Here is a 12673-nt window from a genome sequence, read left to right on the forward strand (position 1 = left end):
AAACTCACCCAGAGCAGACAGACACTGAGGAACTTCTTAAAAATCCATTTTAAAAACCCATAACAAGTAACTTCCATCATAAGGAATTAACGCATTTCCAGACGTCATCTTCCAAAACAAGGGTGTCGTGGAGAACAGTTTTCATCTGTGATGATGAATCCTGGGAACAGGTCAGATTAAAAGACTTTATTTAATCCGTGAGCCGGCTTCTAAAGTTTTAGCTTTTGTTGCTAGCCCCACATCGTCTTCTCCATTTTTTGTAGAAGCGTTACATATGTACTACAGCATTTTCATGCGGTTTCAGTGGATCTGTGATAACAGAGACATTTCTTGAATGGAACCCTTTTTGAAAATGACAAAGAAAAAGACTGTATAGGAGAAGTTCAGTTTCAGTGTAGACAAGGCCTTAAAAACAAGGGCTGAAATTAAATTCAAATAATAAATGAGGAATTATTTTCTTGGGGGTGCTATGACAAATCCAGGGGGAGGTCTAGCACCCCCATGGCATCTCCCATGCTTTCATTCATATGGCAGAACATTTAAAATAACGTTGTGCTATACACTACTTTTTAATTCATTTTTGGATTTTGCGTATAACGATGTGATTAATCATGATTAATTGAGGAAATCATGCAATTAATCGCAATTAAATTTTTTTTATTGTTGTCCAGCTAATTGTAAATACATTAAAAATACATAGATGACACAAGAAAGTGAAAACTCTTTATTTCCATTGTAGTCCATTTAAAAAATCAAATGACAAAATAGAAGTAATAATAAAATAATAATAATGGTAATAATGATGATGATGATCTTCTTCTAAAAACTGTTGAGGTCTAATGTTCTAAAAACATTCTGGACTCACACGCCATTCCAACTCATTATAGAAACTTTGCACAATTTATTACCACCCTTGAAAAATGTTGTCTACCTATGTTATAAACACTACCCAATCTAGAGCCTGTGGATCCCCATGGGCAACACGGTAGTGATTTCTACAACTTACAAATGAGAATCTTCTCTGCTTCACCTATATGCAGACACCATCACGTTTGTCTCTGCCTGTCTCAAACTTCTTAATGGTATTTTGCACATGTTTTATTCAGTCCTGTATACAGACAATAAGCACAAAACTTTCACGCTGAAGTTTTCCACCATTGTGAGAAAACAAAGGCACACTGGCAGCAAAAAGTGACAATTTTTCCTCTTTACTTGGAAAATGTAAAAGTAAGGTTAAAAGGTTGAGAGGAACTGTGAGAGTAGAGGGTAAGATGCACTCGTTAAATGGGTAAAATTGTAGCTGTGGGCACCCTGTGATGGATTAGTGAGTGCTGCCAAGCTTCCCTTGCTGGGGACTCTAGGTAGAAATGAAAGATACTGTGAGTTTGAGTGTGAATGTGTTCTTTTCTGTAACTGGTAATATAGTGTTTTCTGAAGGCACAAAATTGGGCTTGTATCGTGGTCTTGAAGCGACTAAAGAGATTACAATCCACCCACCTCCATTTCCATTTGTGTGCACAGTGTGGGCTGGGCACAGTGTGTGCTGCACACCAAATGTGTATTGTTTTTATCTTTGTTGTATGCTATTAAGTCCCATCTTTTCTTTAGCAGGTCTGTTGATAGAAATCTACAGAGGGCTCACTATGATGCCAGAGAAGAATGACAGCCAAAACAAAAAGATGGCCTTTCCACCAGAACAGCAAAAAAGACTTGGTGTAAGAACACTGCTCATGTCATTCTTTCCTTCACTCGTCCCACTCTGCCCTGCTTTGACATCCAGCAGAATACCTCTGCCCATGACCCCGCAGCTGGTTGTGTTACATTTTTAACTGGACTCACGTTTTTTTTTTTTTACAGTGTGTCTGGAATATGTCTTTATTTACATATTCTATAATCTGGGTTTATTAAATTTTTGCACATTTAAGTGACCTTCTGTCTCTCATTTCTTTTGGACTTTGTTTTGTTGACTATAGTAATTTCATTTATCGATATTGTAATCAGAGTTTTTTGTCATTATGGTAAAAATTTATGTAATTAGTTTTCAGATCTTGCTCAAATCCATTATCATCATTTAACATAGATAAAGGGTCATTGATTTTTAGAAAATCTGTCAGCAAGTATTTCTTTGAAATGGCCAATTTCATCTGAATTTTTAATTACCACCGAATGAACAAAGTAACACCCGTTATCTTAATAAGTCACAGATATTATTACTGTTTATAATCATTGCACTTTTATAGGATTAAGTGCCGCTCACCTTGCAACAAGGTGATGAATATAGAATGCGCTGTCTGGATTGTCCTGTAGTCATGTCATCCTTGGTATCCTCTAATTGAATAATTCTGGGTCTCATGCAGGTCTGTTTTAATATTTACTGCATAGTCCCTCTCTGACATTATTATCAAAGTTATTGCTTAACCCATTTTAAACCTGTTGTACTAATACCAGAATAATATTGTGGATCTTCTTTCTGTTTGTGACTATTTTGGGCATTGAAGCTGAAGAAAATGCTGAAGAAAGTGCCACCCTGTCTGGGCAAGTTCAGGCCCAGCGTGGGTCAGTGCTGCCATCAGTGTACCCCAGACAGTCTGGTGAGTTTGCATTGCAGACACAGATCAGGTCTGAGAGTGTCACTGCAGAGATGGAAGGATCAGAAAGAAAATAGAACAAAGACGGCAAAAAAAACCACAGTCAGGCTGTACAACATCCACCAAATGTGTCCTTTTCAAGAATCTGAAATTCTTGAGTTAAAGGGGAAACGCTGGAATTTTTCAGTCTGGGCCACATTTTTAGTTGTTTTTAGGTTAAACCTTTTACTTGGAACAAAAACTATGGCAATTGTTTCGGCATTGAGTTGGGACACTAGCACCGTTGAGGGCTAAATGTAACAATACTACAGTAACAGTGTTTACAGTGTAGGCCTAGTATAGGCCTATGAGGTGACTTTAAAAGCTCAAAGACACGTGTCTGGTTGCATGGACAGGACAAAAAGTTAAAACTCTTTTGATATATTTTTGTCTTTTGATTTGCAAATTAGGGAGGTGGTTAGGATGGCCAATTTTTATTTTGTAACATTGCAGTGATTAGGCCGATCATGTCTATGGTAGATCATGGTGGTTCATGCTTTTATGTCTTCCACTTTGATTTTTGTGATGCATGGGTTTTCTGGATTACCACTAAAGTGTGTGATATGTCTGCAGACAGTTCAGAATACTGCTGCAAGAGCTTAGACTAAAATCAGAAGATTTAATTACATCACACCTCATCTGGCTTGGCTGTAAGAGAAGATAACAAGGTTTTGCTGCTGAAATATCTACTTAAGTGTTAAATTGTTGAGTGTGAGGACAAAGAACAGTTTGCATGCTTTGTTTCCCATTGTTTTGATGGTGATTTGTTATTATATTTGTTATAGATTGTGTGAATACAGCAAGTGGAAATGCCTGAATGTTGTTTCTGACTGTAAGAGAAGATCTGAAACATGAGCTCAACTTTTATTCTATTGTTTTCATCTATCAAATAAAAAAACAACTTTACAGGATGGCAAAAATCACATTAAACTCTGTCTCTCCATCCCATTGTGTTTGTGCGTCCCACTCTCCTCTCTTCCTTCCTTCTCTCACATGAATTTTTCCACACAGATGTTTTTTTCACATTAAGGACATCCACGGCTCTTCAGTTAAGCATGATTTTAGGTCTAATAAGCATTTAAGCACAAAGTCTGGTGCACACACCAAAAAACAAAAAAAAACAAACAACACCCCACCACCACCACACTTTACATATTTCTATGATGGTTATTAGATCAAGCTGCTATAAAAAGTAATAATCGGGTGTTTCACTTAAATGTGCAGATCTGAACAGGACACATGAAAATATTCCATCTGCCTTGGGGGGTGGGGGGAAGACCCTGTTTGACTGCAGAGAGTTTACAGAGTTGCTGCTCAGTCATTGCTGTGATCGCATTTAGCATGTGTGTTTGTTTGGATCTGGAGCGTAAATTCATAGGCAGCGTGACGTCACCACTTAACAAACAGATGAGGCTTTCAATAAACATTCACCCACCTATCTTGTTGATTTAATTAAGCCTTATGTGTTGACTTCCTCTGTGTCCTCAGAGTTAAAAAGAAGTCAGCAGACATCAGAGCCTTTCTCTGCTGTGCTCCTGTGACATTTGAAAGTCCACTTTGACTCAAGCTTTGAAGGCTAATCCTTAAATCCTGTTTATTTTCTCCTGTTTATCAATAGTTATATGATTCTATTTCATTTTAATTTGATCCATCTATATGGCTATGATGTGATTTATACAGTACTTTTCATTATGGTTCGATATAGAGTAATTCTACTCAGTGCAATGTGTTACTCTCTTTGTTTAATATAAACATTGATTCACATGATAAATTAGAAGACAAAGAATAGCATCACTTCCTTTCAAATACATAGTTCATGAAAAACCAGAGCTAGCTTCTACTGGTGTTTGTTTCTGTGCTGGAGCACACTGGCACTGCCTCTGTTCACCTTTTGTTCACCAATGGGGGCATCACTGCACACAGTATCAGAAACTGCAGCATAAAAGAAGCCTAGAAGAAGAAGCCAGCTGTTAGCATTTCATAAATAGTATAGCATATCTTTCCTGTTCTGCACCACTATGATAGTACTCACAGATTGTGACCCGAACACAAAGTTCAAACGAATATATTTATCCATTTGGCATAGTGGTCGATGGTATAACTGATAAATGTAGTCAACTATCTCACATTGAATTTGTTGTTACCCCACCAAGTTAAACATTCTTGTGACCAGTCTTACAAGAATCTTGTGCTAAGCTTTGAGCTTTATCGCGTCGCGGAACTAACAGTGAAACAAGTTTAACTCAGTTGATTTGTAACATTACATTGCTTGCCTCTACTGGTGGTTGGCTCTCACTGCGGTATTGTATCACTTCCTGTTCCGGAGCACAGCGGTGTTTTTCTGTATCTGTTAGCTGTTTAATCTGCGCAGTTAGATTGATCTAGTTATCTAGATTACGATTTGTTTCCCAGTGTAATCTTTACGTGCCTTAACTAAAGCACTCCTTCTGCTGAATCACCTCTAAATTATTTACACATTATTCACTTTGCGTGTTTTTAGGAATCCGCTAGCTTAGCGTAGCTACTAGCTCTTAGCCGATTAGCATGGCGGCTTCTCCTGTCTCTCCCGCACTTTTCTGCTCTGGGTGTGAAATGTTTAGTTATTCCTCGGCCTCCTTTAGCAGTAACGGTACTTGTAATAAGTGTAGCTTATTCGTAGCTTTGGAGGCCAGGCTGGGCGAATTGGAGACTCGGCTCCGCACCGTGGAAAATTCTACAGTTAGCCAGGCCCCTGTAGTCGGTGCGGACCAAGGTAGCTTAGCCGCCGTTAGTTCCCCCCTGGCAGATCCCGAGCAGCCGGGAAAGCAGGCCGACTGGGTGACTGTGAGGAGGAAGCGTAGCCCTAAACAGAAGCCCCGTGTACACCGCCAACCCGTTCACATCTCTAACCGTTTTTTCCCCACTCGACGACACACCCGCCGAGGATCAAACTCTGGTTATTGGCGACTCTGTTTTGAGAAATGTGAAGTTAGCGACACCAGCAACCATAGTCAATTGTCTTCCGGGGGCCAGAGCAGGCGACATTGAAGGAAATTTGAAACTGCTGGCTAAGGCTAAGCGTAAATTTGGTAAGATTGTAATTCACGTCGGCAGTAATGACACCCGGTTACGCCAATCGGAGGTCACTAAAATTAACATTAAATCGGTGTGTAACTTTGCAAAAACAATGTCGGACTCTGTAGTTTTCTCTGGGCCCCTCCCCAATCAGACCGGGAGTGACATGTTTAGCCGCATGTTCTCCTTGAATTGCTGGCTGTCTGAGTGGTGTCCAAAAAATGAGGTGGGCTTCATAGATAATTGGCAAAGCTTCTGGGGAAAACCTGGTATTGTTAGGAGAGACGGCGTCCATCCCACTTTGGATGGAGCAGCTCTCATTTCTAGAAATCTGGCCAATTTTCTTAAATCCTCCAAACCGTGACTATCCAGGGTTGGGACCAGGAAGCAGAGTTGTAGTCTTACACACCTCTCTGCAGCTTCTCTCCCCCTGCCATCCCCTCATTACCCCATCCCCGTAGAGACGGTGCCTGCTCCCAGACTACCAATAACCAGCAAAAATCTATTTAAGCATAAAAATTCAAAAAGAAAAAATAATATAGCACCTTCAACTGCACCACAGACTAAAACAGTTAAATGTGGTCTATTAAACATTAGGTCTCTCTCTTCTAAGTCCCTGTTGGTAAATGATATAATAATTGATCAACATATTGATTTATTCTGCCTAACAGAAACCTGGTTACAGCAGGATGAATATGTTAGTTTAAATGAGTCAACACCCCCGAGTCACACTAACTGTCAGAATGCTCGTAGCACGGGCCGGGGCGGAGGATTAGCAGCAATCTTCCATTCCAGCTTATTAATTAATCAAAAACACAGACAGAGCTTTAATTCATTTGAAAGCTTGTCTCTTAGTCTTGTCCATCCAAATAGGGAAGTCCCAAAAACCAGTTTTATTTGTTATTATCTATCGTCCACCTGGTCGTTACTGTGAGTTTCTCTGTGAATTTTCAGACCTTTTGTCTGACTTAGTGCTTAGCTCAGATAAGATAATTATAGTGGGCGATTTTAACATCCACACAGATGCTGAGAATGACAGCCTCAACACTGCATTTAATCTATTATTAGACTCTATTGGCTTTGCTCAAAAAGTAAATGAGTCCACCCACCACTTTAATCATATCTTAGATCTTGTTCTGACTTATGGTATGGAAATAGAACACTTAACAGTATTCCCTGAAAACTCCCTTCTGTCTGATCATTTCTTAATAACATTTACATTTACTCTGATGGACTACCCAGCAGTAGGGAATAAGTTTCATTACACTAGAGGTCTTTCAGAAAGCGCTGTAACTAGGTTTAAGGATATGATTCCTTCTTTATGTTCTCTAATGCCATATAACAACACAGTGCAGAGTAGCTACCTAAACTCTGTAAGGGAGATAGAGTATCTCGTCAATAGTTTTACATCCTCATTGAAGACAACTTTGGATGCTGTAGCTCCTCTGAAAAAGAGAGCTTTAAATCAGAAGTGTCTGACTCCGTGGTATAACTCTCAAACTCGTAGCTTAAAGCAGATAACCCGTAAGTTGGAGAGGAAATGGCGTCTCACTAATTTAGAAGATCTTCACTTAGCCTGGAAAAAGTCTGTTGCTCTATAAAAAAGCCCTCCGTAAAGCTAGGACATCTTTCTACTCATCACTAATTGAAGTAAATAAGAACAACCCCAGGTTTCTTTTCAGCACTGTAGCCAGGCTGACAAAGAGTCAGAGCTCTATTGAGCTGAGTATTCCATTAACTTTAACTAGTAACGACTTCATGACTTTCTCTGCTAACAAAATTTTAACTATTAGAGAAAAAATTACTCATAACCATCCCAAAGACGTATCGTTATCTTTGGCTGCTTTCAGTGATGCCGGTATTTGGTTAGACTCTTTCTCTCAGATTGTTCTGTCTGAGTTATTTTCATTAGTTACTTCATCCAAACCATCAACATGTTTATTAGACCCCATTCCTACCAGGCTGCTCAAGGAAGCCCTACCATTATTTAATGCTTCGATCTTAAATATGATCAATCTATCTTTGTTAGTTGGCTATGTACCACAGGCTTTTAAGGTGGCAGTAATTAAACCATTACTTAAAAAGCCATCACTTGACCCAGCTATCTTAGCTAATTATAGGCCAATCTCCAACCTTCCTTTTCTCTCAAAAATTCTTGAAAGGGTAGTTGTAAAACAGCTAACTGATCATCTGCAGAGGAATGGTCTATTTGAAGAGTTTCAGTCAGGTTTTAGAATTCATCATAGTACAGAAACAGCATTAGTGAAGGTTACAAATGATCTTATGGCCTCGGACAGTGGACTCATCTCTGTGCTTGTTCTGTTAGACCTCAGTGCTGCTTTTGATACTGTTGACCATAAAATTTTATTACAGAGATTAGAGCATGCCATAGGTATTAAAGGCACTGCGCTGCGGTGGTTTGAATCATATTTGTCTAATAGATTACAATTTGTTCATGTAAATGGGGAATCTTCTTCACAGACTAAAGTTAATTATGGAGTTCCACAAGGTTCTGTGCTAGGACCAATTTTATTCACTTTATACATGCTTCCCTTAGGCAGTATTATTAGACGGTATTGCTTAAATTTTCATTGTTACGCAGATGATACCCAGCTTTATCTATCCATGAAGCCAGAGGACACACACCAATTAGCTAAACTGCAGGATTGTGTTACAGATATAAAGACATGGATGACCTCTAATTTCCTGCTTTTAAACTCAGATAAAACTGAAGTTATTGTACTTGGCCCCACAAATCTTAGAAACATGGTGTCTAACCAGATCCTTACTCTGGATGGCATTACCCTGACCTCTAGTAATACTGTGAGAAATCTTGGAGTCATTTTTGATCAGGATATGTAATTCAAAGCGCATATTAAACAAATATGTAGGACTGCTTTTTTGCATTTACACAATATCTCTAAAATTAGAAAGGTCTTGTCTCAGAGTGATGCTGAAAAACTAATTCATGCATTTATTTCCTCTAGGCTGGACTATTGTAATTCATTATTATCAGGTTGTCCTAAAAGTTCCCTAAAAAGCCTTCAGTTAATTCAAAATGCTGCAGCTAGAGTACTGACGGGGACTGGAAGGAGAGAGCATATCTCACCCATATTGGCCTCTCTTCATTGGCTTCCTGTTAATTCTAGAATAGAATTTAAAATTCTTCTTCTTACTTATAAGGTTTTGAATAATCAGGTCCCATCTTATCTTAGGGACCTCGTAGTACCATATCACCCCAATAGAGCGCTTCGCTCTCAGACTGCAGGCTTACTTGTAGTTCCTAGGGTTTGTAAGAGTAGAATGGGAGGCAGAGCCTTCAGCTTTCAGGCTCCTCTCCTGTGGAACAAGCTCCCAATTCAGATCAGGGAGACAGACACCCTCTCTACTTTTAAGATTAGGCTTAAAACTTTCCTTTTTGCTAAAGCTTATAGTTAGGGCTGGATCAGGTGACCCTGAACCATCCCTTAGTTATGCTGCTATAGACGTAGACTGCTGGGGGGTTCCCATGATGCACTGTTTCTTTCTCTTTTTGCTCTGTATGCACCACTCTGCATTTAATCATTAGTGATCGATCTCTGCTCCCCTCCACAGCATGTCTTTTTCCTGGTTCTCTCCCTCAGCCCCAACCAGTCCCAGCAGAAGACTGCCCCTCCCTGAGCCTGGTTCTGCTGGAGGTTTCTTCCTGTTAAAAGGGAGTTTTTCCTTCCCACTGTAGCCAAGTGCTTGCTCACAGGGGGTCGTTTTGACCGTTGGGGTTTTACATAATTATTGTATGGCCTTGCCTTACAATATAAAGCGCCTTGGGGCAACTGTTTGTTGTGATTTGGCGCTATATAAAAAAATTGATTGATTGATTGATTGATTACAATTGAGTCATTGACAGGTTCACAGTACATTTATATCGATTCACCAGTCTGTGTATGGTTGTGGTCATACCTGTTACTGTAACATAAATTTTCAGTCTATATCAATTAATTGTTACACACTCAGTACCCTCCTGCCCTTGTACATTCAGAAGAGTTCAATTTCCATTTACATTAATGCCCATGTCAGCTGGAGATAACACTGATTGTCTGTGATTGTCTATTTTTCACGCAGAGAAAGAAACTTGGACATAACTCCGCTTGTGTTGGCTTCCAGAATCTTTTGAGAGTCAGTGAGACTCACACCAGGTGCAGAATCCACACTAACACCTTCAAATGATCTCATTATAGTCATGTACCCAGCAGTACGACAGAAGAAGCTGTTTACTTTTTCCACCTGTGTGCACTGTGTGTTTTGTATTTTAGGTACCGAGGATGGCTCGTCAGGAGGATATGCTGTGTGCTGTTTGTGAGTGGACGGAAGGTTTATGCAAGTCCTGCTGGCAAGAGACTGGAGAGAGTCTGTCAGAGCAATAGGTACCTAAGGGTGGAGGAGGGATGGAAATTATGCAAGAGGAGAGTAAATAAATGAAGGGCAGAGATACTGAAAATGAAATGGGTTTCTGCTGTTCTGGATGAAGGGAAAGAGAAAAGACAAGAGGAGATAAAGGGCGCAAATGTGCCGAAAATGAAAGCTATTGTGGAGTCTGCAGAGTGAATGAGGAATGTGGGACTGTTACCACACTTTCTCTCCCTCCCCCAAGTGTTTTGTTTATATTAGTTGTATTTCTTCCTTGGGTATAATTGAGTTTAACCTTTTCATAATGTCATTACTCAAAAATGTTGCCTTTCTGGAAGGTGTGTGATCATCTGTATGCAGCAAAAAAGAAGCTTTGTGTTGTGTGAAAAAAAACACCTGCTGTTCTCTGACTGTCTCTCAGGGTGAAGGAGGCTCTCACAGCAGTACAAAAAGCACCAGAAGGGGGAGACGGCCAAGGCCAGCTCAATCTCCTCTCACCATTCCACCAACTCATTAACACCTGTATCTCTCCTGGCCTTGTAAGGTGTGTGCCTGTGTGTGTTTGATGGGTTAAGGTGAAATTCTAATTGGCAGTCAATGATTTGTGTGTGTGCGTGTGTATTTATTATTTAAAGCAACAGAAGACTGTGTAAATCTGTAATATGCAGTCTTTCGTTTTACAGGTAAGAATAAATAAAGTGTTCGATGGCAGAAGCCTAGTGTTAGACTACAGAGCTTTACGGAGCTACAGAGCTATGAAACAACTGTATGATTGATTAAATTTAAAAGTTCTTGCAGCTCATAACCCATGATCCAGATACGCAGTTTCATCACAAAAGTTTTTGGTAACTTGTTCACCTACCTTAAATTGTACTATTTCCTTTGCCAGTCAAATGTCTTTTGTGCTCTGTAAATTTTATCTTTGATCTTTATAAATAGTCCCCACCAGATAGAATTGGTTTGTTTCTTGATGTAGATACAGAAATTCTTTGCTTAGAACTAATCAATGGCTATTTAATTTTGTACTGCTTTAGCATGTAGCAAGACCTTCACTATGCTAGAACTGGTTGATTGTAATATTACTAGAATGCAGCCTGCAATTTCAATTTATTTTCATTTATATAGCGCCAAATCACAACAGAGTTGCCTCAAGGTCTAACCTTACTAATCTCCAGAGCAGCATTGGTAAGGAAAAACTCCCTCTGAGGAAGAAACCTCAAGCAGACCAGACTCAAAGGGGTGACCCTCTGCTTGGGCCACATAAATTACAGAACAATTCACAAAACAAATATACAGGAAATGCTGTTGGTGCACAGGACAGGAGGGTCTCCAGCACAAATACCACACCCATCTCTGGATGGTGCTGCACCTTAAACAGGGAGAAAAAAACAGAATCACGCATCAGAAAGACAAGAAATACAGTATAATTTGTCAGCATTAAACAACAAGAAAAACAGGAAATACTAAGGTGATCGCCAGCCACTAGCTTTAAGCTTCACTAAAAGACCCAGAATATAGATAAAGTTGAGGCCATGACATGCTCTGTTCCCTAATAAAATGAATTAAAAGAGTAAAAAGCATAGAATGACACTATGCCAGTATGCTAGCTATACGAAAGTGAAAAGTGCGCCTTAAGTCTGGACATAAAAATCTCCACAGAATCTGACTGTTTTATTAGCGCAGGGAGATCATTCCGCAGAACAGGGGCAGGATAAAAGAAAGCTCTATGACCTGCAGACTTCTTATTCACCCTAGGGACACAAAGTAGTCCTGCACCCTGAGAATGCAAAGCCCGGACCAATATGTAAGGTTTAATTAGGTCAGCTCGGTAGGGAGGTGCCAGTCTGTGAACAATTTTATAGACTAGCAGCAGAACCTTAAAATCTGATCTCACTGGGACAGGAAGCCAGTGAAGATCAAGGAGAATATGATGATCCATGGTATCAAATGCAAAATGGGTGTAATGTGGTCGAACTTTCTGCTTCGTGTCAAAAGTCTGACTGCAGCATTTTGAACCAGTTGGAGAGCCCTAATGCTGGACTGCGGTAAACCAGAAAATAGAACATTGCAGTAGTCCAATCTAGAAGAGATAAACACATGGATCAAGGTCTCAGCATCAGCCATAGACAGGATGGGATGAATCTTTGCTATATTTCGCAGGTGGAAGAAAGCAGTCCTCGTAATATTTCTAATGTGGAGGTCAAAGGACAATGTAGGATCAAAAATTACCCCAAGATTCCTCAGTTTGTCATTGAACATGAGCCTAGGCTAAGCGTTAACTGGTCAAATTGATGCAGATGTCTCACTGGACCAAGAACCATCATTTCAGTCTTATCAGAGTTTAAAAGAGGAAGTTTCTAGACAACCAACTTCTCACTGATGCAGGGCAGTCTTCTAAGGATTTTATGTGAATGAGATTACCAGCAGTTATCAGCATGTATAACTGAGTATCATCAGCATAGCAGTGAAAGGTAATCCCAAAGCGTTACAGTAAGTGCCCAAGGGGTGCTATGTAAAGGGAGAAAAGCAGGGGGCCTAAGACAGACCCCTGTGGAACCCCAAATTTCATGTCACTAAGGTTAGAGGTAGTGTTACTATACAAAACA

The 12673-nt window shown here is 39.8% G+C and overlaps 1 protein-coding gene across 1 annotated transcript in view; it reads left to right on the plus strand.

The window, feature by feature from the left end:
* Positions 1 to 1616: 1616 nt before the first annotated feature.
* gpat2 (glycerol-3-phosphate acyltransferase 2, mitochondrial) overlaps positions 1617 to 12673 on the plus strand; it is a 174329-nt gene continuing 163272 nt past the window's right edge. Inside the window, exons 1-5 of the mRNA XM_034170671.1 lie at positions 1617 to 1715; positions 2499 to 2591; positions 9783 to 9856; positions 9974 to 10084; positions 10489 to 10611. Of these exons, the coding sequence (XP_034026562.1) occupies positions 1644 to 1715; positions 2499 to 2591; positions 9783 to 9856; positions 9974 to 10084; positions 10489 to 10611 (473 nt within the window). The 5' untranslated portion in view covers positions 1617 to 1643. The remainder of the gene's footprint in view (positions 1716 to 2498; positions 2592 to 9782; positions 9857 to 9973; positions 10085 to 10488; positions 10612 to 12673) is intronic.

The sequence above is a fragment of the Thalassophryne amazonica genome, chromosome 5 (genome assembly GCF_902500255.1).
Source record: "Thalassophryne amazonica chromosome 5, fThaAma1.1, whole genome shotgun sequence".
Classification (NCBI taxonomy): Eukaryota; Metazoa; Chordata; class Actinopteri; order Batrachoidiformes; family Batrachoididae; genus Thalassophryne; species Thalassophryne amazonica.